This window comes from Squalius cephalus (genome assembly GCF_949319135.1).
Source record: "Squalius cephalus genome assembly, chromosome: 1".
Taxonomy (NCBI): Eukaryota; Metazoa; Chordata; class Actinopteri; order Cypriniformes; family Leuciscidae; genus Squalius; species Squalius cephalus.
The window spans coordinates 59,763,532-59,791,416 of record NC_137122.1 but is presented as its reverse complement, the minus strand read 5'-3'; the positions used below and the strand labels follow the sequence as shown (position 1 = coordinate 59,791,416).

Here is a 27,885-nt window from a genome sequence, read left to right as displayed (position 1 = left end):
GTTCATTTAAACACTCAGGGAAAGTTTAATTGACCCAAACTGCACTGTGAAAGTTTTCACAAATCAAGCTCAATATAAAACAAGTGTTTTTGTAATCCAGCGGTCTGTGTGTTTATCATAAATTGATGTTAAACGTGAAGAACGCTATTTACCAAATTCCTGTCTAGCGGACTTACCAAACGGTTTACGGGGCTTTGCTGTGAAAAAATTCACAAATCAAGCAGGTCAAGATGAAACTGGGTTCAGTCTTTTAAGTGACCGACTTTTGGAGCTATACGCAATTTAAAAATAAAAGTCAGTATAAAAAAATACACGTATTTCGGACCGGAGGACCGCGTCACACAAATTCACAAATCATGAATAACGAAATGAGATATTATTTGCATGTCTACGACACCGCACGGGCGGGACAATAGCCAAAAAAATACAGAATATCAAACCGCAAAACTATCTTTACACACAAACTCAAACTCAAACACATGATAAAGTTGAAAGTCTAGGCCTAGTTCACGACACGTTAACTGTAATACTCATAAAATGGCCGAAAATGGTTAAACTTGCAGTTACTTTTTCCTTTAACAGGAAAATATTAGTTTAATGTTGAAATCTTCAGTTGACTTTAGTATTTTATTATTTTTATAATCTATATTATAATGTGTGTTGAGTGACGCAGTAATATTGGGGAAAGAAAGTGTGGTCATAGGATAAACATAAAAATAACATCATACTTGCTTAATGCGAGACGAAAAACGGATTGTGAAAAACACCTGCAAGAGTTCAGCAGTGTCATTAAAGTGAAGATGAATTCATTATTTAAACGAGGCTGCTGTGTTTGAAAGTGTGGCCGACATGTCGGACATGTTGCTCTACAAAAATACTATTAACTGCAGAAAAACTGTTGACGTTAAGTTAAAATTAATTAAATGACATTTAAATAAAATGTGTCAAAATTAAATTGTGTTTTGTGCATGTCCTCTGTGTCCACATACAGGCCTTTAAGTAAAGTGTCACATCAAGGAGGAAGAGGAGAAACGTACCTGTAAAATGAGTGTGTTTGAGGAGAGAGAGGAGGAGGACCGTACCTGTAAAATGAGTGTGTGTGAAGAGAGAGAGTAGGACCGTACCTGTAAAATGAGTGTGTGTGAGGAGAGAGAGGAGGAGGAGAACCGTACATGTAAAATGAGTGTGTGTGAGGAGAGAGAAGATGAGGCGTCTGTTCACACTCAGAGAGCAGCATCTCCAGTATCCAGCTGTGTGTCCATGAAGAGTAACAACTCCATGATGGATCCCCCTAAACTCAGTGATGGACCATCTTCAGGATTCAGCTGTGTGTCTATGAAGAGTAACCACTCCATGATGGATCCCCCTAAACTCAGTGATGGACCATCTTCAGGATTCAGCTGTGTGTCTATGAAGAGTAACATCTCCATGATGGATCCCCCTAAACTCAGTGATGGACCATCTTCAGGATTCAGCTGTGTGTCTATGAAGAGTAACATCTCCATGATAGATCCCCCTAAACTCAGTGATGGACCATCTTCAGGATTCAGCTGTGTGTCTATGAAGAGTAACATCTCCATGATGGATCCCCCTAAACTCAGTGATGGACCATCTTCAGGATTCAGCTGTGTGTCTATGAAGAGTAACATCTCCATGATGGATCCCCCTAAACTCAGCGATGGACCATCTTCAGGATTCAGCTGTGTGTCTATGAAGAGTAACCACTCCATGATGGATCCCCCTAAACTCAGTGATGGACCTGCTGTGACCCCTGACCCTGTGTGAGTATCTAGTTAGTCTCATTAGTATGGAAGTAAAATAATGACAAATGTTTTTGAAACAAAAAAGCTTGTTGATATGCACTACTTGAAAAAATATGCATTGCATTAAACCCTGCTTGCATTTATAAAGCATTTTATTTTTAGATTCAACAGGCAATTTTCGGTCCATTTTATTTTGCTTTACAAATCCGCTTCTACAAATTCAGTGGTTCAAATTTGACAGAAAATTCAACATTTGACATCCGGGAACGGCAGGAATATCAGTAGATTGCCGATTGATAATCTCCATAGCTGTTAGTCGACCTCACCAGCTGGGGGTGCAAGCGGCTGTTGAAACAGGCGGCTGTTTTTTTTTTTGGAAAAAAAAAACTATAGAGCAACGGATGAGAGACTCATTCATTCATAAAAACGGATTTACAGAAATGGAGAAAGCAGTTAGACTGGGTAAACCCAGGCTGATCTGGGGCGTTTTGATTTCGCCCTGCAGCTCAGGCTGGAAACCTGTACATTTATCTCTGCTGCTTCGGTTACAAATTTGCGGGAACCAATCACAAACTGGCTTATCCACATGGCGCGCTATTGGCGGGTTTAACCCAACGACGATAGAGACGCGACAGCCGACAGCAAGCACACTCTGATTTACCCGTCTCTCGCACAACCGTCAATCCAATTCCATTTAACCTCTCAACAATGCTCTGTGTGTCTTATTAAACCAACACGTTTGTGAACACATTTCCTGCCTGGAGTTTTTGTGTCGCTGAGGCTGTCAAATATGACGTGCGAATATTCCCTCTAAAAACAAATGTTGATTAGGGCTGAATGATTAACCGCATATAAGCCATCTCGATTTAAATGCGATTACATGTAAAGTGCTGATCAAGAGTTTTGTGCAAGCAATTTAAGGTCGTGACTCTTGTCCCAAATATAGCAGGCTTCATTCAGTGATTGAAACAAATATTATTAACATTAATTGAAGTTTTACAGTATATAGTATATAGAACTGACATTGAACGCTCGCAAAGCAGACAGCCGCGCCTCTGCTACCGTAGGCGTGTTTTTCCACATTTGAAATTCACATTCGAATATTAATTTTCACCTAAAACTATTCAAATATATATTAAAATTTAGAATATTCGTTGACAGCCCTATCACTAATTGGTTGAAGGACTATCCAATTGCGTACAGTCATTTGAACTATGCCCGTTGTATGGCGGCAAATCAATGACAAAATTAACGGAGCGCACAACTGTCGCGCGCAGTAAATGACATTCGTGAAAGGATAACAGATCTACACGCGAGGAAATGGGAACTCGCGAGCTCATTCAAACCCTGCGCGCGCATGACATCTCCTCTGCATGCAATACAAGCCCTCGCGCGCGCATGATCATTTCCCACGCTCTGGCGCTTGATCTCCTCTCGCCTGCTGCTTTTGCTCGCTCGAACACTTTTATTTTTGGCAGTCGAAGGGTGGGACTTACTGTTTTAATAACCTCAAATATCATTGGTTACAATGTGATTGGACGCCTGTCCTTGACTTCAGACATGAGACATCACTTAATTTGTTTTATTTATTTATATTAAAGTGTAATGTGATTTAATGCATTGTTAATATAGAATAGATTCTTACCAGATACTTTATTAACAGGAAGTCTTACTAGTGATTGCATTGTGTTGTTAAGAGATATTTACAGACTGTAATGATGTTTCCATTGGTTATAAGCATTGCAAATCTACCAAAAATTCGTATAAATTTTTACGTAAATCCTAATTTACTCTCTTACCTTTGTTCTTTGATTAACATTAATGACACTTTAAGACCAGCTGCTGCTGACAGAAACGCGATCTGACACGCGTCCCATTTTCTCACAAATCTCTACGTTCATTTACGACTTTATTTAAATAATTTAAGACTGCTCTTATGAGGACACTCGACAAAATGGACATTTTGGCATAATCTGTGTGTGTTATGGTTTTTTCAAGCCCGAAAGAGAACTCGATACTGACGCGCGTCTTTTCTGTGGGTGGGTGTAAAATAGGCAGGACTTACAGCGCAGTCTCTTTAGTCGACGCGCGTTCACGGGAGATGGATGCCGGCGTATGACATAGGACGTAGCGTAGGAAGCGTTGTGACGTAGAACAGCGCAGCCAGAGAGCAGAGCAAAACAAAACGCTACATCCTACGTCATACGCCAACATCCATCTCCCGTGAACCCGCGTCGACCGTTGCTGGAAGCCAGTTATTTTCATTTATAAAGTTTTAAATATGTATATTTTTACGACAAAACCACACTGATTACCCTCAGAAGGCCTTCATTTATCCCCCTGGAGCCGGATGGATTACTTTTGTGAAGGATGCATGCACATTTTTGGGACTTGAAGGAGGTGGACCCCATAACTTGACATTATAACCACTAAAGGATCTAAGAGATTTTCTAAAATAACTGAAAATGTGTTCATCTGAAAAATGATTGACATATGCATCTCGAACGGCTTGAGGGTGAGTAAATCATGGGTTTAATATCATTTTTGGCCGAACTATCCCTTTAATAAGAGCCTGATCATACAACGCTAGTCAACGGGTGACAGAAAAAAATGGATACTGCGTAATTGCGTTAAATATTTTTAACGCTTTAAAGGTGCCCTAGAATTTGAAATTGAATTTATCTTGGCATAGTTAAATAACAAGAGTTCAGTACATGGACATGACATACAGTGAGTCTCAAACACCATTGTTTTCTCCTTATTATTTAAATCTCGTTTTTGAAAAACAGAAAACACCCCTTAAAAATAGACGAACTTCACATAACAACACAGTCGGGATCATTAATACGTACACCTCCAAACATTTGCATATGCCAGCCCATGTTCAAGGCCAGGCGGAACTGCGCAACCGAATCATCGTCCGAATCATTTTTCTTCGAGAGACATCATGGCTTGCAAACGAGCGAAGCATGGCAGTTGCTCAGTGTTTGGATGTACAAATGAACACAAAGGTATTTTTTTAGTTCCTTCATCCGAGCCTCTGAAGAACCAGTGGGTTATGTGAATGTCTGATGTGTAATTGTTCAAGTTCAGACCATGGGTTCAGACAGATAATCTTTCTCTCAAAGTCGTTCAATACTGTTTATGCATTGTAAATCAAGTCAGTGACTAAACGATCAACTTCACGTCGTTTCTCTTAGTAGGATGAAAATAATCTTACTTAAACTAATCTTACTTAAACTAAATTAATATACAGATAGCGATCAAAGAACAATTCCTTTCCAGTCGCCCAAGCTGTCAATCACACAGCGCGAGTTTATCTGGACACTTGCCAAAACTCGTTATGAAATCAATGACGCTGTTACACTGCACAACGAAGCTCTTACTGTACGTACATCATGTTTGCATTGGTGAAATCATTAGTGAGAGTGCAGAAACTGCATGGCAATGATAAGATCTTCATTCACGTGATCAACAGGCTTACACTGAAGTCTCACAGCAGCCAATCACAGCAGTGGGCGTTTACACTGACGTCTCACAGCAGACACGCCCCTTCAAACAGAATGTTCAAATCAGAGGCTAAAATCAGGCTAGGAAAAATGCCTTTTATTTCTAAATTATAACAAATTTTGATCTAAAAAACATACTAACATTATAAGGGCACCCCAGGAAACATTCTAAAATAATAAAATAATCCATGCAAGGGCACCTTTAAAACTTTTTTTGCGGTGCCGCGGTGGGCAAGTGATGAAGCCGATGTTGCGACTGAACACCGGTAACACCGACTATCGTAGCAAGCCTATTATTTATGAACCGCTTTCTGTGCATTTGTAAATCGCTGCACACATTTGTGAATCTCTTCTTGTGCATTTGTAAATCCCCTTGGGCATCTGTGGATTTTGAAACACTTCTAGCGTCGACGTGCAGACAAATCCACAAATAAATGGACTCCACTCACCGTTTATCTAAGCCAATCAGATAACAGCCACACTGAGTTGAACAATCGTAGCACGTTCTCGCTACAACCAATCATGTTTGGCTTTACACATCGTTGGAAGCCGAAATCGAAAAATCAATTGTGATTAATAGCACAGCCCTAAATGATAGAATTATTGATTTAATTGCAGTGTCAAAAGCTTAAACTAAATTGAGCTGGATGATGACAATACTGCGGCGATATTTTTTTTCCCAGGATGGTAGGGGAAGACTCATGAATATTAATTAGGGAAGTCATCCCTGATTGGTCTTAACCCCAGTGACGGGTAGGTTTAGGGCGGGGTTAGGAGTAGATCATCAGATTCCCAGTGGCGGGTAGGTTTAGGGGTGGGGTCAGGAGTAGGTCATCAGACCAATCAGGGATGACTTCCCTAATTAATATTCATGAGTTTTCCCTACCATCCTGGGAAAAAAAATATCGCGAGCGGGCGGGGGCGGAGGGGAGTATGAGCTTGTGGCCCCACCCAGTGGAGTTACTACGTCACAACTCCAGTCTATTTTAGCTGGCATTTTAGCGCCTGCTACTGATTCACAGCCATTTGAATGCAGAAATACTCAGAAATACAACTTTGAGCTTATTTTTCTCAAGATATGTCCTCTAACATCAGAAAAATGCCACAAGAACATGTTAACACCTAGAAAAACATGATTTTCATCGGAGTGGGTCTTTAACAACCTGCTTTATAGGTGAATTGAATTTGATAATCTCTGGAACATTGACACAGTTATTGAACTGAATTGAATCAACATTTAACTGACTTGAGCTGGAAAACAACACTATCTTTTGTTGATCTGCTTATACTGTTGCTGAACTGAGCTCCTCATAACTGGTAAACTGCTCTGCTGTTGAACAACAAACCCACTAATCTCAGAAACCATTGAACAACTGTTAAACTTTTAATTAGTAAACTTATTTTCATTTCTATAAGAAAACATGTCAAACTCAGAGTGTGCTTGTGAGGGCCCTAACCAGTTAAACTTTCAGATGCCTGCTGAAAATCATCTGTATGACCTCTGACATTAAAGCTTAGAACTAAGGCCAGTTTCCACTGTGTAAAGTTCCTAGTACCTGGTACTTTTTTAGTACCCCCTCGGTTGAGGTTCCAACGACCCGTACCAAGACTAAAATGTGACGTGCAGATCACTGAACACTGCAGATCACTAATTTGGTCAGAGAGAATCTTAACTGCAGCGTCATTGAATTTGCGACATGGGACACAAAACCCGCCAATTTAAATAGTCATCAACCCCCACCACAGGATCATTTGTTCGCACTAATTTTTTAAACGACGTCGCACGCATCTTGAAAAAATAAATGTGTGTATTGTGGCCAGTAGATGAGGTGGTGGCACAACTATAATGATCAGTCTATAATCCCACCCATAGGCACTGGTTTATGTTTCTGCCGGTGCCCACACTCCATACACAAAAAGTGGTGAGGACATGTCCCACCTGCAAGTTACGCCTATGTTACCAACCAAACAAAAGCACATTCTCTCCATGAGTGTTGCCGTGAGTCGCGCTATCGCTGATATCTGATGATCCGTAGCGGTTCACTAAAAAAAATAATTCAATAAATACCTATTTACAATAAGCACTTAACTCAAAAATAACTATTAAATAATAAAATTACTTGAGACCTGGCTGACTAAAATCAGCTTGAAAATGTTATCTCATGAAATAAAGGCGAATCCGTAATTTCTTTATAATTGAAAGGTACACGTGTTATTTCATCAGTCATCGTGAAAGTCTGGTGGTTGAAAGCTTCTGGCAACATTAAATCCAGGAGAGAAGAACATTCTAGAGAAAGAGCAAGTAGAGATTTTGAGTTTGAGCATGCACACGTAATATCTGAGCGAGAGCAGACAAGAGCCTGAGACTGTATATTTGAGAACGAGCGTCCAATTCTGTGTGAGAGTGAAGGAGATCCGCCTGCGAATAGAGAGATTTGTGCTCTCGCATTACTTGGATGAGCTCTCGACATTTGACATTAAAATAACGCCATAGACACAGTCTCAAATAAACTATAAAAAGGTGAAGATAACCGTGTCTGAAAACTGCAATAGAATTTTTATTGGTTAAAATCAATACAATATATATTTTTCTGTGGGTGCTTGACCATGAGATCCGCGCCTACAATCACTTAGAAGCGGTGCTAAACTGCAGTGGAAAAGCAAACCGAGCCAAAAATAAAGAGAGCCGAGCTGAGCCCAGTCATGCCGAGTCGTACCACACAGTGGAAAAGTGCCTTTAGACATTTAGCCCAGTCGTAACTTAACTCAACTAACTCTCATTAGACTGTAAGTAGACTGTAAGTAGACTGTAAGTAGACTGTAAGTTGACTGTTCGGTAAGGGTGAGGTGTTAGGGTTCGGGTAGAATAAGTTGACATGTAATTGTAAAGTTGCTTATAATCAATAAAATGTCTGTTGAGGATCATTAAAATAAAGTCTTAGCAGATTTTAAACAGTCTACTCATACTTTAATGCAGTGGTTCTCAAACTTTTTACACCAAGTACCACCTCAGGAAATATTTGGCTCTCCAAGTACCACCATAATGACCAATATGAATACAGTAGCGTAGTAGGCCTAACTATTCAGCTACAGTTATGTGTACAGCTCAAAAATGAGGCAGCTTAATTTTTTCTAATAAGAATATTTATTATTGTCAGCCACATTAAACATTGTAAAAACACAGTTTGAACATTATCATTGCACTGTGCTGCTTACATAGGCCTACAGGTAAATAAAAAAACTTAAATAATGATTCAATTAAAATGTATTGCACCTAAAAGTGAAATAAAAACTGTAGCCTACTGTACTTAAAATATTAAGTAAAAAAAAGTACTGTACTTAATAAAAAAAAAAAACACAGGCTGTGTATTGATATTTAACCTTTTAAAACGTACATTTAAAATATTATGGCTAACCCCTGTGAGTTTTTCAAGGCGATCATTATTTAGAACTGATCATTGTATGTCACGAAAAACACCCGAGGTCAGTCTCGAGGGGCTGGTTCCCTTAGTGGAGGCAAAACAAACGGAAAACTGGAGACGGCCAATACAAACCAGCACAGATTCGGCTACATAATAAGGAGCTTAAATTTTTTTTTTTATTATTAAATGTCATCTTGTTGTGTTGTTGGGTGCAAGAATCGATGAAAAATGAGTATGCTGTATCTGGAATTTTTTTTTTCTAGAAAATATTCATATCATTAAAATTGCACCGTAGTGTCACTCTTTACATTGTCGACTTGGCGCTGGCTAGGCAGAACTGCGGATCGTACTACACAATTCTTTACATGACCATTCAAATCAGCACATAGTTCTAGGCATCTAAATATATATATATATATATATATATATATATATATATATATATATATATATATATATGCCCTCAGTTCCCTTTCGAGGGAACTCGCACTGCGTCGTTGAAAACGACTCTTTGGGGACGCTCCCTTAGCGTGCGCCTCTGAAGTATGAATGAAACTAATCCAATCCTGATTGGTGTTGCGTCATGACGTAACATGTGACGGCATAACCGGATGCATAAAAGTGACGCTGGCACACACACACATTAGCTTTCGCTCTTCAGCAAGCGCTCTCTGTGAAACTGTCTGTCTTATTTGATGTTGTTTGTCAGTGAAATCCTCTATATTATGGCGAGTGAAAGATACACTAAGTGTGTGCACCCCTGCCCTATATTTCTCACGGGTGGAGACACGCATCAGTTGTGTGTACACTGTTAGGAGCGCAGCACGCACAGGCAGTTCTCGAGGGGGCTGCCTGTGAACACTGTGAAAGTACTATAGAGTGCTGCGCTCCCACTTGGCTCGCGATCCCCGCGGTTTGGGTCCCGCGTCCGTTGAGGCGGCGCGGTGGCTTGGATCGTGGGGATCGCAGAAGGATCTCGCGGATGAGAACAAGACTGCCGAGGCACTTTCATGTTCATCATCCGCAGATTCTATAACGCTCGCTCACGACGCAGAAGCCCGCGATGTGGCTTCTTCTGCCTGTGACGAGTGCCCGATGCTCGAGCTATCTGCTTCTGAGGAAGTGGATGTGCTCAGCATCGGGGACGAGGAACATGAGTCACACTCGCCGGTGTTGTTGTAACCCAAAATAAAAATTAAAAGTTGTCCCACTACATTGCAATACAGAATCTATAGCTCGGATCTCGCGTTTGTCGAGGCAGCGCGTAGATGACGGCTACTCTGCAATAAAGATTCTGTGTGGGTGCGAGGCATGCACTGTCAGCTCCTGAGGGTGCTGGCTGTGGTTTTTAAGAAATATCTCGACGCACACAGCCGTGCGTTTCGGGTGTTTCAGCCTCGAGCCCGTTGACTTTCTTTTCGAAGAGATGAAAGCCAAATATATTGTGAACGACTCGAATCTCGCGTTTGTTGAGGCAGCGCTTAGATTACGAGTCAGCAATAAAAGGGACACACGCGATCTGTGAAATAATACTGTTTGGGTGCGAGGCATTCACAATCAGCTCCTGAGGGTGCTGGCAGTGTTCATTGAGAAATATATCGGCGCGAGTGCAATCCGTGCGCTGTCGGATGTTTCAACCTCGCACCTGATGACTTTCTTCTCGAGGGATGAAAGCCAAATATATTGTAACGGCTCGAATCTCGCGTTTGCCGAGGCAGCGTGTAGATTACGAGACCGTATAAATAAATATTAAAACAGTATTGTCTGGTAGGGGTGTGCCATATCATACCGTCCACGATAATACCGGTATAAATTTTTACATGATAAAAAAGTGTCATATCGCGATATCACTGATATAGCGACGCAATGACGTATGGCGCATTACGTTCCTTAGCACGCACAATAACAACACCTGTCTGAGCGCGAGAGCAGCAAGTCAGCCTCCAATGACGATTTAGTACCTAAAAAGGAGCTACTTCAATAGTATTTTAATAATTCCCGCAGGTCTACCACTTATAATGCGGGAAATTCCCCTGCAAATATTGATTTTACCAACCGCGTGAGTTTTTAGCGGTGCCTCGTCTTCTCTCTCTCTCGCTTTCAAAATGGGTTGCACAAGTCAAGCGTCGATACCACACTCTTGTGTTTAGCAGTCAGGACATGACGGGATTGTCTTTTGTCACTTGCATCGTAACTAAAGTTTATCATTTTCACTTCTTTTTAAGTCTTATCAGTTTAAACATTTGCGATTTTAAACTATTCAGTACTCTTGCGCGCTCTCTGAGAGATGTTTACTCTGCGTGCATACAGTAAAGCCGCCTCACAAACAGCTCGCGAGTAACAAAAGTTCTATTTCGCGGATTATATTGCTTTAACGGGGGAAAAAACATGCAAAATTGTGTAAAAATTCCTGTCATGGTTAGTATATTCGTAAACAGTCGGTTATGTCTGAAATAACCATAAAACGTGCGTGACAGTGTGACAGACAGTATAACAGTAATGGATCCGGGCACTAGCTCTAAAAGTGACAGCAGCCATATGTGTCTGTCATTAATGTTGTCGTCAAAACAACAAAAGATAGCTTTCATTGTAAGGAATCAGAATTAATAGCCTTTAATTTAATTTAGCCAGGACTAGTGTTATTTTACATTTGATTACCTTATTCAGTTTCTGTAGTATTTCTGAATAGTGTTAGACCTACCCAAAAACGTTTCTCTTTATTTGTATCTTTATTATTTTGTATATATGTTTTGCTACTTTTTTCAATTTAATTCAAAGATTGAAATCAAGCTTCCTTGTGTTGTGTAAACTCTGAAATACAAAATTACCCAATTGTAAAAACACAATGAGTGAGCAAACATTTAGGTGAGATAAATGTAATAAAAAAAATTGTCTAATTTTTTTTTTATATCGTCATAAATATCATTATCGCAAATATTCTTGAAATATCGTGATATAATTTTGAGGCTATATCGCCCACCCCTATTGTCTGGTGATTATGGCTGCATTCAATTCTATGAATTAATATGATGGAATTGATTACTCTGATTGATCGAGTGTTTTTGGCTGCATTTAATTCTGAAGAATTAAAATGATGAGCAGCGAACGTCAAAAATCGTTTAAGATTTTTCCCTGCCGGTCCTCCGCTTCAGGGTATCGAAAACGAGACGAAGATGGCTGTCCCCCCCCGTGGAGGTATGAGCGAGAATCGCTCCTCCGCGGAGCCCTCAGGAAATCGATGTTTGTATCCAGCTTCAAGTGCGCTTTGGGACACATCGGTTTTCAGCGAATGCACGCTGTAAAAGGCGCCCAAAAGGCTTGCGGCCAGTGTTCGCGTTCGCCCATCGGAACTGTTTTCGATTTATTCCCTGCCGGTCCTCCGCTTCAGGGTGTCGAGAACGAAACCCAAAGAGTCTCCCCTCTGGGGGAGCCCTCAGGAAATCGATATCTGTATCCCGCCGTAAAGTGCGCTTCGGGCCACAATGAGTTCTCTGAGGAGATTCAGGTTCAAGATGCTCACTGTTCCCATCATCGTGAATCAAATCAGATCCGAGGATTGGTTTGTCACGATAGATCTAAAAGACGCCTATTTTTATGTCTCCATCCTTCCATGTCACAGGAGGTTCCTGAGGTTTGCTTTCGGGGGCGAAGCGTACCAATATCGGGTTCTTCCGTGCGGCCTAGCACTCTCTCCCCGCACGTTCACTAAGTGTATGGATGCAGCTCTGGCTCCACTGAGGCTTCACGGCATCCGTATTCTGAATTATATCGATGACTGGCTCATATTGGCCCAGTCTCGAGAAATGGCAATTCGGCATCGAGATGTCGTTCTTGGCCACATTCAGAAATTGGGGTTGAGACTCAACACTAGGAAAAGTGTGTTAGAACCAGCTCAGAAAACTACTTTTCTGGGCATAGTATGGAATTCGGTTACGATGCAGGCACGTATGTCTCCCGCACGTATCGAAATCCATCCTGACCATGGTGTCAGGGATAAAGCTAGGCCAGGCCATCACTGTAAAGCAATTTCAAAGACTGCTGGGCCTCATGGCAGCGGCATCCAACATAATTCCTTTGGGCCTTCTTCACATGAGGCCCCTTCAGTGGTGGCTCAAAGCCAAGGGGTTTTTCCCCCAAGGGGAATCCGTTCCGTATAATAAAGGTTACGCGCAGATGCCTTCGTTCCTTATTAATATGGAAGAAATCTTGGTTCTTGTCCCAAGGGCCAGTATTAGGGGCGTCATGTCGCCGGAAAACCATTTCAACAGACGCTTCCCTCACTGGCTGGGGCGCGGTTATCGGCGCTTTGCCAGGGGTCTGTGGCAGGACCTTCATCATTCTTGGCATATAAATTGCCTAGAAATGTTGGCTGTGTTCAGGGCTCTGAGGAGTTTCCTCCCAGACATCAAAGGTTACCACGTCTTGATACGTTCGGACAATACATCAGTGGTAGCGTATCTGAACCGACAAGGGGGACTCAGATCGCGCCCTCTATCCAGATTGGCGCATCAGATTATTTTATGGTCCCAAGGGAAAATATTATCTATAAGAGCAATATATGTCCCGGGGGTTCAGAATCAGGGAGCAGACATCCTGTCAAGGCAGGGGCTGAGGCCCGGGGAATAGAGACTCCATCCAGAGGTGGTGGAGCTGATATGGCAGAGGTTTGGACCAATGGAAGTGGATCTGTTGCGTCTCAAGGGACGTCCCACTGTCCACTTTGGTTCTCCCTCACTCATCCAGCCCCGTTGGGGTTGGATGCCATGGTACAGGCCTGGCCGAGGCTTCGCCTGTACGCTTTTCCCCCGATCGCTCTGCTCCCGGGAGTCCTGGAGAGGGTCCGTCAGTAGGGCATCAGTCTTCTTCTGGTAGCCCCGTTTTGGCCGGCCCGAGTATGGTTTTCGGATTTAATTTCACTCCTGATAGCTCCGCCATGGCAGATTCCTCTGAGGAGGGATCTGTTATCTCAGGCGGAGGGTACTATATTCCATCCTCGCCCAGAGCTGTGGAAATTGTGGGTCTGGCCTCTGAGGGGGCTCAGTACCTAAATGCTGTTCTATCATTTGGGGTGCACGGAACCATACTTATCTCTGGGGTTCCGTCTACTAGGAGATTATATGGCCTTAAGTGGAATGTTCTTCCACTTGGTATAGAGAACATGAGTTAGGCCCAGTTAACTGCCCAGTGGCTTCAGTTCTGGATTTTCTTCAAGATCGTTCTCTGCGAATCTCTCCCCGTCCACATGGATGGTGCACATGGATGCCATTGCGGCGTTCCATGCACCACTGAATATTGGGCCTTTGGGGAGGCACCATCTGGTCATACTATTTCTCCTTGGTACATAGAGGATGAGACTGACAGTCAGGTCCAGGGTTCCTTCCTGGTACCTGGCGGTGGTTCTCGAAGGGCTATCCCTGGCTCCCTTCGAATCCCTTCAGTCGGCTTTGCCTAGGACCTCACGTTCTAGATAGCCTTTCTCTTAGCTACTTCTTATAAAGAGACTGGGAGACCTCCAAGCCCTGGCATTAACGCCAGCTTGCTTGGGGTTTGCCCCGGCGGAGTTAAGGCCATCCTGCATCCGAGACCCAGCTATGTGCCTTAAGTGCAATTTAATATGGCTAGGTCCATGGTCCTGCAAGCATTTCATCCTCCACCACATGTGTCGGCAGAAGAGAAGAGGTTCCTTGCTCTGCCAGTCAGAGTTCCGAGTATTACCTTGAGAGGTCCTCTTCTTGGAGGAGGTCGGACTTACTGTAGTGTGTTTCGGGTCACCTAATGAGGGGCTCCCGGCTAAACAAACCATAAGTAGGCCTACAAGGTGCGCAATTTGCCTTCACCTTTGGCTGTAAGGGCTCATTCTACTAGAGGCATGGTGTCCTCTAGAGCCCTCCTCTTGGGAGTGCCCCTCCAGGAGATCTGTGAGGCAAGCCGGTTGGGCTACCCCACACACTTTTATCAGGTTTTATAGTCTGCACCTCCCTAGTACGCCTGGCGCACATGTGCTCTCGTCCTAGATGGGTGCCTGAGTTCAGTTTCACTCTAGGGCAGGCCTTTTCTCGGTGTGTGGCCTAGTGGGCATTCGTTCCCCAAAGAGTCGTTTTCAACGACGCAGTGCGAGTTCCCTCGAAAGGGAACGTCTCGGGTTATGACTATAACCCTTGTTCCCTGAGAAGGGAACGAGACACTGCGTCGTCCTGCCACGCCCCTCAATGCCTGAGAGCGGCTTGCTTCATCGCGAGGCTAATGTGTGTGTGTGCCAGCGTCACTTTTATGCATCCGGTTATGCCGTCACATGTTACGTCATGACGCAACACCAATCAGGATTGGATTAGTTTCATTCATACTTCAGAGGCGCACGCTAAGGGAGCGTGCCCAAAGAGTCGTTTTCAACGACGCAGTGTCTCGTTCCCTTCTCAGGGAACAAGGGTTATAGTCATAACCCGAGACGTTTCTCTTTACCCTCGGTTTCTCTATCGAGTAGGTGTAGAAGTCAGGCCACTCAACCGGAGCTAGCGTTAACGTTAATCCTGTCAGATAGTCCATAGACTGAGCGTGTACGGTCATCTGGTTTCGTCCGTTAAAATTAACTTTTGCAAATAACAATCGCGGCCCTGGACAGTGAGTGACCTTGCACATTAAGATAAAATTGGATTTACTCTAGTCATTGTTAAAAAACAAGCTAACAAAACTGGCAAACTAACGTTAGTGAAGCAGCCAGAGGGTTCTTTCTGCCTCCAGCTAAACCCCGCCCACACAAATACGTCACCATGTTTACCAACTGTAAAAGGGTCTATTGTTTCCATGGTGACGCGTCATTGCTTGTCACACACACCGCAGCCACAATATCGCTGACTGACTAATGATCTGCTTTTATTTAATTTTTTTATTCAAAATATTCACAAATTTGTTAGCTATGACATGAAATATTTGATTTTGATATTTGATATTCCGATTGTCAAATATATGCAAGTGGAAGTGTTATGTTGTTTAAACACCTTTATAACGATCGCGTTAGTTAAGCTAGCCATCATGTTAGTTTGTGCTGCTGTTCAGAGAATCGGATCTGTTGGATTGTTACAGCACGTAAATTCATCCACTTCTCCCGAAATACATGAAAGTAAGTGGCCGGTGAACTGGGAGAAGAATAGAGTTAACTTTAAAGTTACTAACACAATGTGTAACTTACACAATCTGATATGAATAAAATGTGTCGTCTAATTATAATGGAAATTATTATTATTTCCGCTTCCATAGACATCAGTGTGTATTTTACAAATTCTAAATGTATTGTTTTTTTAGTACTTGGGTGAATTTAAATGTCTGAAACCTAAAATAAACATTATGTGGTTAAAAACACTGAATAATTGTGATATTTGACAGCGCCTGAGTGGCGCGCGTCCGTCTCTGGCTCAGCGCCAGCCAACTGCGAAAGCACGATTTGAATTTAGCAGTTGATCACGTGATGCACTGGCAGTTCTACTCACACCGGTGTAATCGTATCGTACGCTCCAGTGACCAGCCAAGACTGAGCACACAATAATATACAGTAAAAGATCACACCGGTTTGATCTTACATGCGAAATTCAGTGATTCCACACTTTGAGAACCACTGCTCTAATGACTTGTAGTTCACATGTAGTTGCAAAGTAACTTCTTGTTAGTAGAATTTCTAAAGTGAACCATCGAAATAGTTACCACAGTTTATTTGTTTAGCACTTTTTAGAATATAAACTGTTTAAAAGCAGCTTAACAGAAGATGTACTGTATGTATCATATATACACAAAACAGCATAATTATTTTGATTAATGCCAATATTATTTGAGGTTCAGATGAATGATGTTGCCATCAGTGAAGAGTCTGATCAGAGCAGCATCTAAAACTTCTCTAGGCCGACAAAGCTGATGATATTGATCAAACGCTGCTGTCTGAGATTATTGTTATGTTGAGGGTCTAAACACTGTCAAACTGTGGTGCAGTGAAGGTGAACTCAGGTCTGGTCAGGTTAATATTAGATCAATACTATTTTAATAATAGTATTGATCTAATATTAACTGAGTATGTTTTTCTGGTTGTCTCTGGAATCTTGCTCTCTATTCAGAGCCATTTGCTCTTTATGCATAGTATACGATTGCAGAAAAAAATACATGTTTTTTATTGAATATTGATGGATCAAGACATTTAGTGGGAAAATAAATCATTAAAGTGGTTTGTTTTGGTAAAAAAAAGTCTTATACATGTATGAGGCGGCAATAACCTTTAGGCCTTTTACCCCAGACTATCCTATAGACTATAGTCTGCGTAAAATCTATCCAGAGTCTGGGTAAAAAAAAAAAACAACCTTATTGCCACATCATATATTTATAAGATTTAAAAGACTCACCAGGATGGGACAAAAGGCCCCCAGTATTGATACAAATACTTTAGCAATAAAGTAATGTGTTTTGCATAATATCTAAGTTAGTACTTGTTCAAAACAATCACTTTAGTTCTGTTTATTTTAATAAATAAAGGAAATGCATTTTTGTTTAATAATATACTGTCATTAAAATTAAACTGTTCATTTAAAAAAAAAAACACTAAAGATTCTGAAAGTTTTGAAGGAGATCCCATAAAAATTATATTGTCTTTACAGTAGTAACAATAATTGTGATATTTTATTATATGATTAATATATATATATATTTCATTATAAATATGGGGATTATCTCTAAGTTGGACACCCAACCTAATACGATATAATGTTTTTATTATGTTGTATTATATGATGTTAATTATATTTATATTTATATTTAATTATCATCCGTCATCAGTCCCCTTTTACAAGTAAATCAATTACATGTAATCATTTCACATGAACACTGCTTTTTCTTCATCTCAGTGTTTCTGTGATATTTTAAAGTAATGGTTTCTGGTAAAACCTTCTGTCAAGAATTTTTGCCGCCTTTCTCTTTTTTTCGAACATTTTGACTACTGAAATATTGATGTCTCATTACTTTTAATATGCAGGTCATTATCTGCCCCCAAATGCCTGATGTGAATAATTCATTTACAGTTTGTTGGAAACATGGGTTAAAATCAAAATCTGTTCAGGAACTTTGAGGATCTCCATGTGATATATTTTAGGAAGACAGTTTCTTCATGTGGTATGATTTTCATATTTATTTTAACTGAGGTTTTTGTATCTCTGTTCATCTTAATGTGTTTTCAGTGGTGTGAGAGCTGACCAGATCAGAGATGTGTCCTGTCAGACCAGCACATCCTCCTCCTGTCAGAAACACATCAGTCATCATGACACAGAAGCAGCCCTGCAGCTCGACTCTCACCAGCCAGTGCATGATGATCTGCAGAGAGTCAAAGACCAGCACAAAACCAGCATGAAGAACAAGTATGAGAGCTTATTTGAGGGAATCAAACTACAAAAGAATCAGACCCTCCTGAACAGGATTTACACACAGCTGTACATCATAGAGGGAGAGAGTGAAGGGGTGAATGAAGAACATGAGGTGTTACAGATGGAGAAAAGTTACAAGACCCTCCAAGACACTCCAATCAACTGCAATGACATCTTTGATCCTTCACCTGAACTAGGATATGAGGAGAAGAGAAGAGAGAAGAAAGACAAAATCAAGACTGTTCTTACTAAAGGCATCGCTGGAATTGGAAAAACCGTCTCTGTGCAGAAGTTCATTCTGGACTGGGCCGAGGGAACAGCCAATCAGGATGTAGATTTCATGTTTGTTCTTCCATTTAGAGAGCTGAACTTGATTAAAGATCATCAGTACAGTCTTCACAGACTTCTGCTGGACTTTCATCCTGAACTTCAAGATCTGGACTCAGAGATTTATGATGAATGTACAGTTGTGTTCATCTTTGATGGTCTGGATGAGAGCAGAATTACACTGATGTTTTCAGACAGTGAGAAAGTTTCTAATGTAACTGAGTCTTCATCAGTGGGTGTGTTGATGTCAAACCTCATGAAAGGAGATCTGCTTCCCTCTGCTCTCATCTGGATCACCACCAGACCAGCAGCAGCCAATCAGATCCCCTCTAACTACATCAAACGTGTGACAGAAATTCAGGGATTCAATGACCCTCAGAAGGAGGAATATTTCAGGAAGAGAATCAGCGATGAGGATCAAGCCAGCAGAATCATCTCACACATCAGAAGAGCAAAAAGCCTCCACATCATGTGCCACATACCCGTCTTCTGCTGGATCTCAGCCACTGTGCTTCAAAACATCCTGAAACAAGATCTCAGTGCAGAAATCCCACAAACTCTGACTGAAATGTACATACACTTCCTCCTCATTCAAACTAGTATGAGGAACCAGAAGTATGAAGAGAGAGCTCCAGAGAAACTCCTGCAGTCCAACAGAGGAGTGATTGTGAAACTTGCTGAACTGGCTTTCAATCAGCTGATGAAGGGCAATGTGATGTTCTATGAGGAGGACCTGATTGAGAGCGGCATAGACGTCACTGACGCTTCAGTGTATTCTGGGATTTGCACTGAGATCTTTAGGGAGGAATCTGTGATTTATCACAGGAAGGTTTACAGCTTTGTACATCTCAGCTTTCAGGAGTTTTTTGCAGCACTGTATGTGTTTCTCTGTTATTTACAGAAGAACAGTGAAGTTATGAAAATGTTCCTGACAGGAAAGTCCAGAGCTTGGTGTGAGAATGTTCCTCTGGATGTGTTTCTGAAGGGAGCAATGAAAAAAGCCTTGAAGAGTAAAAATGGACACCTGGATCTTTTCCTTCGATTCCTTCATGGCATCTCGCTTGAGTCCAATCAGAGACTCTTACAGGATCTGCTAATTCAGACAGAGAACAACCCAAAGAACATATATAAAATAATCCAAAACCTTAAAAAACACGAAAACACAGAAAGTCCAAAAGACAATGTCAGTCCTGAAAGATGGATGAATCTGTGTCACTGCTTGATTGAGATGAAGGATAGTTCTCTTGTTGAAGAAATGCAGGCATTTTTACAATCTGGAACAAAAAACAAACACCTTTCTCTTGCACAATGTTCAACTTTGGCAAACTTGATCCTGATGTCAGAGGAGGTGATAGATGAGTTTGACCTTAAAAACATCAGATCATCACAAGAGGGTCTAAGGAGACTGTTACCTGCTCTGAGGAACTGCAGAAAAGCTCTGTGAGTGTGAAAATATGAACATAATATCAACTGAGTTATGTAGGCTAATAGTTTAGATAAATGCGCTTTAATGACTTTTTTATTTACATAAATTTGAAGTGTCTACAGATTAAAATATTTAAAATAATTATTTGTAATTATAATTAAAATTCATGTAATTACATTTCTAAAGTTTTAAAAGCTGAATATCTTTTCAACCAATGAATTTTCATGAACTTTCCATTGTTCATAATTTACTGGATAAGGTTTAGCCTAAGCATTTTTAGAAAAACATATTCATTTTCCTGGTCTAGAAATCACACTTTTAAAATTAGTCTATCTCATATATCTAGTTGCGGTGATGATGTATTAAATAAGAAATATCTTGATTTAGGTCAGTGGTTTTCAATCCCAGCACTGTACATTTTTAATGTCTCTCTTATCTAACACACATATTTGAGGTCTTGGAGTCGTTACTAACTAGCTGATGAGTTGAATTTGAAAATGTGCCGTGCTGTGGGTACTCCAGGAACAGGACTGACCAGAAACTGTCTCTGAGCCTGCTAGTCCAGGCCTTAATGCTATGGTACTGTAACCGTGATAGGAGCATAGAAAACGTTATGTGGCTTGGATGGCTTAAAGGACAAGTTTGGTATTTTACACTTAAAGCCCTGTTTACAGATCGTTTCTGATGAAATAGAACGGTTAAGATTAAAATTTTGACACATGCTGCTGTCCCGAGAATTTTAGGTTTATTTCACTTTCCCCAAAACCTCCAGAATGGGTGCATAGGTGCACTCGAACATATCCTTCCTAAAACGCATTAAACTTTCGTTTACAAAGAGATGAAACTCACCGAGTGGTCAGTGGTGTTCACTGATATGCTCACACAAAAATCGCTGCAAAAGATGCTTTCCAACAGGTGTTTTACCATTCGTTGTAAAACTGTGGATCTATTTTTCCAAACGCCTCACACCCGTAGATTCTTCCGTTGAGAGCTTGAATAATAGACACTCCAGCCCAGTTGGTGGCGATAATGCACCTTTGCCAATTGCAAGCAAACCACTGGCATTTCATTGAATACACAGAAGAAGCAGAAGAAGAAGCGGCGGAGTAATACCGTACCTCACACAGCTCTTTCAATACAAGTCAATGGAGTTGGACAAAAACTACGATAAAACCTGTTGGAAAGCATATTTTGCAGCGATTTTTGTTTGAGTATATCAGTGAACACCCCTGACCACTCGGTGAGTTTCATCTCTTTGTAAACGAAAGTTTAATGCGTTTTAGGAAGGATATGTTCGAGTTCACCTATGCAGCCATTCTGTAGGTGGGGGGGGGGAAGCGAAATAAACCTAAAATTCTCGAGACAGCAGCATGTGTCAAAATTTTAATCTTAACCGTTCTATTTCATCAGAAACGATCTGTAAACAGGGCTTTAAGTGTAAAATACCAAACTTGTCCTTTAAGTCCTTTTAGAGTAATTTACTACGGCTTAGAACACGGCTCAACCATTCAGAATCAAGATCCAGAACTATCTGTTTTATAACTAATTATTGACATACAAGAGGGCTTTTCACACTTGAAATTTACCCGAGGTCATTGTAAACCTTTACACAGATCATAATTTACCCAGGGTTAACAATTAATCCTGGGTATTAATAAACTGATGTTTCATGCTGTACACTCCTAAACACTTGGTTAACATTCTAATTTGCATATTTGCGGTGTTAGATTCATTGATTGGACGAATGCTGCATGCAACCTGTTTACATGAAGGCTCTTGCATTGCGCATCCTCATATTATATTACCAAGTACTATCAAGTTTTTTTTTTCTCTATATGGACTTTTTGGACAGTAAAGTTAAAAATGAAAAGGTCTCTTCTTCACTCCAATTGGCGAGTTTTCTGTTGCCATTTAAAATGTTTCCCATTAAATGCTGAAATAACTGTTTACACAACGCTCATCATGGTGCGTTAGATGAGATGTATGAATGATGTGCACGATATTGGAAAAAACTAACATTGCGATATTTAGTTTTTCTCCGATATATATATTGCAATATATAAATAAACAATTGCACCAGTTGATTTATAAGCTCTATTTGAATAGAATTAATCAGTCTAGAATAATTGGGGTGATTTTGTAGGGAAGTGAATCTGCATAGAAAATAATTTATGAGCATAGAAAAATACAATAGAAGAAAGATACAATTGAAATGAGCAATGCTTTGTTTTTCCGGTAAATCTAACAGTATTCAGGTACAGAAATTGAATAATGAAATGTAAAAATAAGTCTTCAATGTATAAATGAAATATAACTAATATAATTAATTACCGTAATTAATACAATTTATCTTTGTTAAAGCTACAAAAGTAATTTTCTCTTTTTTTTGTTGTTGTTTGATCACCATTGGTATCAGAAACAGCTGCGGGTACATTAAGCTGCTGTCCCTTTAAGATGAATGCCTGGACCTAATATAAATGACACGCATCCGTTTTCTTTCTCAATTGTTTACAGCACACAACCGACTGTGTTTACGAGGATACTCGCCGAGACGGACATAATAAAATGTAACTTAATTTTACGTGCACGTGTCCGTTTAAGCTCGGAAAAAAGAGAAAGGGAACTGAATTCGGTGTTCATGTGCTGTCTGCGTGGCTTTGTGTGTGCGCAAAGAAAATGGCATACATACTCTTGCGCTTGATGCCTGACTCGACATGCACATTATAAACTTTCACTCTATGATGGTTAAATTTAGCAAATAATCCAAGGCTATCCATCAATCCATGACTATCGTGGATGCGCACATCGCAATATTGATGCTGAAATGATACATTGTGTAGCCCTAGTATGAATGTGTTTAGTATGAATGGAATCTGGACGTACTACATCCGCCATGTTGTCATTATTATGTGACCTACAAGCGTCAGTTACGTCGCTTCACTGCCATTCATAAAACCTCTTCCTTGGCCTCATGGGATAGTAAAGTGTCCAGCGTATGCACACTTCAGAATCTTTCCAGAAGTAGTAGGTCATCCGGCGACTTTTCGCTGACTGTTTTTCAAATACTATGTATTCAGACAAACTACTCTGAACGTACAGTTTTTCGCATTCTATATATTAAATTATATTGTAGTTAATGGGTCGGAGTCCACCTTTGTCGAGTCCAAGTCAAATTCAAGTCCTTAACAATCGAGTCCAAGTCCCAGTCCAAAGAGGACTGAGTCGGACTTGAGTCCGAGTCCTTAACGTCCGAGTCTGAGTCGAGTCCACAAAGATTTAAATAATTTGAAATTGACCTTTAACAAAGACACGCCCCTCTTAGTTACTATTGCTACGTCCGACAAGCCATTCCGCACTCACGCCACACATCATGTTCTAGTGTTGTCAAAAATATCGATATTTCGATAAATATCGATACTGAAATATCTGAACGGTACCAATACTAATGTCCCGAAGTATCGATACTCCCATACTAGCCGAGCTGTCACTTTAACTTCTCTCCAAAGGCGCGTTGACTAACACCACACGTGACCGCACTCGTCTCATTCGCTCTGGTTAAATAGCAAAAGTGAAGTGAATGGAAAAATGGCGAGTGCGGCGCCCTTGCGACCGACTTTGGTTGATAAAGAACACCGCGAGCTGGCGTGTCGGAGAATAGCGCGGACATGCATTAAAAACACACCGCGAGCGGGCATGTCGGAGAAAAGCGTGGACGCGTTAAAAACACACCGCGAGCGGGCATGTCGGAGAATAGCGCGGACACGCGCTTCACACAAGCGGCAACATTCTGATCTGAAAAATGAAGCCTACCCGGAAGTGCGAAAAACTGCAATACATCGAAAATCCGCTAGGGGAAGGTCCCAAAAGGGAGCAAATGTCCATAGCCCCCATGTTAAAATGTCCGTTTTCACAGCATAAATTCATGTTAGGTTGGTCCCATGGACTTTTATTGTATTTTTCGATAGGTTCTGAGTGCCTGACAACCATGAGGGCTGTGAATTGTTTTCTAACTCGTTAGTTTAGATCGTATTTAGATATAAAATGTATGACAATAAGGGCGTGATTAACTTTGATTGACAGCTTGATTGACAGCTGACAAGGCAGCGCCACGGAGAATGACAACATAAGAAGCGCCATTTTTTAATACAGTTGACATATAATACTACTGTTTCTGTATCATGATTTGAAATGTAGTTTTAAGAGTTTTTCAGGCGAGAATGTAGTTGTTTAAAGCTCAAATCTGTGGTTTATTTATAAAGATTTATGAAAATTGTATCCAGTTGTGAGATCCAGCGATGACCGGGCGCTCAGCGCGATGTACCCCGCCTGGAACAGCCTTTCCTCGGCTAGAAGTTCTGAGGTGCCGCTGTCTCTGGCGTCTCTGTAGTGGTTAAACATGAGATATAATTCGTCTTGTGTATATCTAACGGGCGATTTTTGGTCTCGTAACGTAAATCTATAATTTGTTCCCTGGCCAATCGTTTTGGCTGAGGGGAAGTTTCATAACTTTATAAGCTATTTAACTGTACCGTTGTATGGTTAGACTAGATCGAGCGCTGACTTTTTATGTTTGACTGAATTGTTTGCTTTATTTGTATAGCTTCTTGTAACTTTACCTTTTACTTATACTTTTATAATAGCTAATATTTATAAAACTGAAATTTAACAAAAAGAGACTGGGTTGAGTTTTGTCATTTTAAATTTTAATACAACGAATGTGATCTGTAATGTTGTTTACTGCAACATCTGTTCCCTATCGTCCGGTCACTACGACGTACGTCGTGGTGAACGACGAATAGGAATCTCGCTAGAGAGGCCAATCTACTTCGAGTGAAACTAAACGAGCCAATGCATATTGGCGTGCAATCATTTGCATCAGCTGTGCAGCCTCGCAGCGCGGGTATTTAACGAGCAGCTGGTGCGATTGCACTTCAGCTTTTTGCTTCGGAGCCGAGCGTTTCGATGCTGTTTAATCTACTGAGTGATCAAACAACGAGCAAGCTCTTCAAGATGATCTCTCGTGTCTGGTGCGGGCGATACAGCGCAGCAGCGGGGTCGACTTTCTTTTTCTCTCTTTGTTTATGTGTTACTGAGCAAAACAAAAAAGCTGTTTTCACAGCTGGTAACGGTGCGCCAAGAGCGCTGAATAGCCGTTCTTATGGCTGGTAAGACTGCCGTGAAGAGAGACAGCGCACGACAGGTGCATATTCCTGTCTGTGTCCGCTGCGACCGTTCCCCTGCGTGCTTCAGTACCAAGGAGAGTATTTCCCTGAAAGAGCTTACATGGGTGTGAGTTGCGTCTTTCTAAAGATGACATTCCACCCGTGTGTTTCTGGTTGCGGTCGTTTCCTGTCCTCACTGACGGCCACGATCACTGTCTTGCATGCCTGGGAAACATGTGAGATTGTGTTCGTGGGTGGTTCATGTTCTCGCACGGGAACATGACCACGTCGGCACGCCGGTCAACTCTTCTTTCTCCGGAAAGTTGAGTCCCCTCTGTTGTTGGCCAGCCGCTGCTTGTGTGTAAGCACAGCTGCAGGTCTGCTCGACACTCTGGGGGACCGTGGAGATCGGCGAGAGCTTCCGCGGGGAAAACCCGACGGATCTCTCGCTCCTCAGCGTGTCGTGTGCCGTCGAGCTGCCGGGCTGCAGCGCGGGTTGTCACGGCAACCCAACGCTCGCTCGGCGCTCTAGGTGCGCGGTCTCCTTGTCTATTCTCCGTTGTAGCGCCCTCCCTGGTGGCCACCAGGAGAGGTCTACTTCAGTAGAATGGCTTGGGTGATCTGAGAGCTGAGGGCTTCTCCTTCGGGGAACCAACCCCCTAGGGCCCCTCCCTCTCTAGCGCATCACAAGTTGTGCAGCTTCTGGATGGGATTGCTGGTCCTTCAAAATTGGAGGAACCTAGCGTTTCATTCAGGGCTCCAGCTGAGGGCAGATGTCGATTGCTGCGTCGGAGAGAGGGCCTGTTTTGTTCTGGAAATGAGGGTATGCTGAGTCCCACTGTAATAGTGTGTGTGCTTATGCTGAATCAGATTCAGAACTGACAGCCATGCTTTCCCGGGGTTTTCTCGGATGTGCATTGAAAACTTAGGAGTATGGAGCTATATTGGTGCCAAAATATGGAACGCCAAAAGTGCCAAATTCTGCATAAGTTTTCACCTCTCTCGCTACCCTCGAGGGTGGGGTGGCTCTGCCCCTGGCGAGCCACCTCTGCCCTGCATGCGAGGCCAAGGCACTCTTATTGCACGAGGGTAGTTCTGAGCCGGAGTTGAGCTGCGCTTGTCGACTGACCGTGTTCAAGTCACAGCGCAGGCCCTCGGCCAGACGATGTCCACCTTGGTGGTCCAGAAGCTCCCCTGGCTGTCCTTGCAGAGGTGTGAGACGTCGTCAAAGTACGCTTTCTCGATGCTCCCATCTCACAAGGTGGCCTTTTCGGCGACACTGTTGAGAATTGGCCCAGCAGTTCTCCGCAGTTAGCAGCAGACTGAAGCGCTTCCCCGATGTACCACCAGAGTGCCTCGTTGGCTGCCCCTCAGTCTACTCGTCGCCAAGGGTGTCATCCCCTGCAAAAAAAAAAAAAAAAAACACTCCGGCACAGCCTGCTCTACTGTGTCCGCTGCAGGAGGATGACACCGCCCGTCTCAGCCACTGTTTAAGTGGTCGGCAATCACCCCTGAGATGGGTGACCCGGAGATGGGTGGAGCTGCTCTCACCCGGTGAGGGCCGGGGTACGAATCTTTTGAGTGTTCCACCACTGGAGTCACAGTGGTACCTAAATTCTCAAAAAAAAAAAAAAAAAAAGAGCAGTTCTTCTATCCCTGGGTCTGAAGAGGACCAGGAGAGCAGTGGGAGGAGAGAATCCTCACCACTCTCATCCGCCTCTTCTATCGCCAGCAGGCAGCAGTGTGCGGTTCGAGAACGCAACCAAGCCGCCTCCTGCACCTCCTGCCTTGTGGAACCAGGTAAGTGTTGCACAGCACACTCAGACTCCGCTACGGGCCGCCTCCCAGAGAGAGCCTTCCGAGCCGAGCCCCTGTGTTCCACCTCGCTGCCCCGCTCCGGGTACGCCTACGGTCCCTTTGGTCCCGCTTGTACGGTCTCTGCGAGCCTGGCTAGCGCTCCCCAGTCCGTCTCGCTGTCTCATTCGGACCATCAGGCTCGGCTATGCGATTCAGTTCGCCCGGCGTCCCCCCAAGTTTCGGGCCATCCACTCCACTACAGTGAGAGCAGCCGATGCCCATGTCTTGTGTGTGGAGATCGCAGTCCTACTGGCGAAGGACGCGAGAGAGCCGGTCCCTCCAGCCGATATGAGGTCAGGGCACTACAGTCCCTACTTCATTGTACCCAAGAAAGGTGGTGGGTTACGACCAATCTTGGACCAGTGAGTTTTGAATCGGAGCCTTCACAAGCTACCGTTCAAAATGCTCACGCAGAATTGCATTTTCGAATGCATCCGTCCCCGAGATTGGTTTGCAGCGATTGACCTGATGGACACGTACTTTCATGTCTCGATTCTTCCTCGACACAGGCCGTTTCTGCGCTTTGTGTTCGAGGGTCGAGCATATCAGTACAAGGTCCTGCCCTTCGGGCTGTCCCTGTCTCCCCGTGTCTTCACGAAAGTCACGGAGGGGGCCCTTGTTCCCATGAGAGAACAAGGCGTTCGCATCCTCAACTATCTCGACGACTGGCTCATACTGGCACACTCTCGAGATCAGTCATGCGAACACAGGGACCTTGTGCTCAGGCACCTCAGCCAGCTGGGCCTTCAGGTCAACTGGGAAAAGAGCAAACTCGCCCCCGTGCAGAGGATCTCTTTTCTCGGTATGGAGTTGGATTCGGTCGCTCAGACAGCGCGCCTCACAGAGCAGCGCGCTCAGTCGGTGTTGAACTGCTTGAACACGTTCAAGGGCAGGACGGTGGTCACACTGAAATTCTTTCAGAGGCTCCTGGGGCATTTGGCAGCGGCTGCAGCGGTAACTCCGCTCGGTCTGCTCCATATGAGACCGCTTCAGCACTGGCTTCACGGCCGAGTCCCGAGATGGGCGT

General features: G+C 42.6%; 1 protein-coding gene across 1 annotated transcript in view; it reads left to right on the top strand.

Annotated features, from left to right (window-relative positions):
* The window catches only part of LOC307167043 (NACHT, LRR and PYD domains-containing protein 3-like), an 87,795-nt gene that overhangs the window by 1,936 nt on the left and 57,974 nt on the right, over window positions 1-27,885 (top strand). Inside the window, exons 2-3 of the mRNA XM_079885927.1 lie at window positions 992-1,781; window positions 17,904-19,853. Coding sequence (XP_079742053.1) covers window positions 1,132-1,781; window positions 17,904-19,853 — 2,600 coding nt within the window. The 5' untranslated portion in view covers window positions 992-1,131. The remainder of the gene's footprint in view (window positions 1-991; window positions 1,782-17,903; window positions 19,854-27,885) is intronic.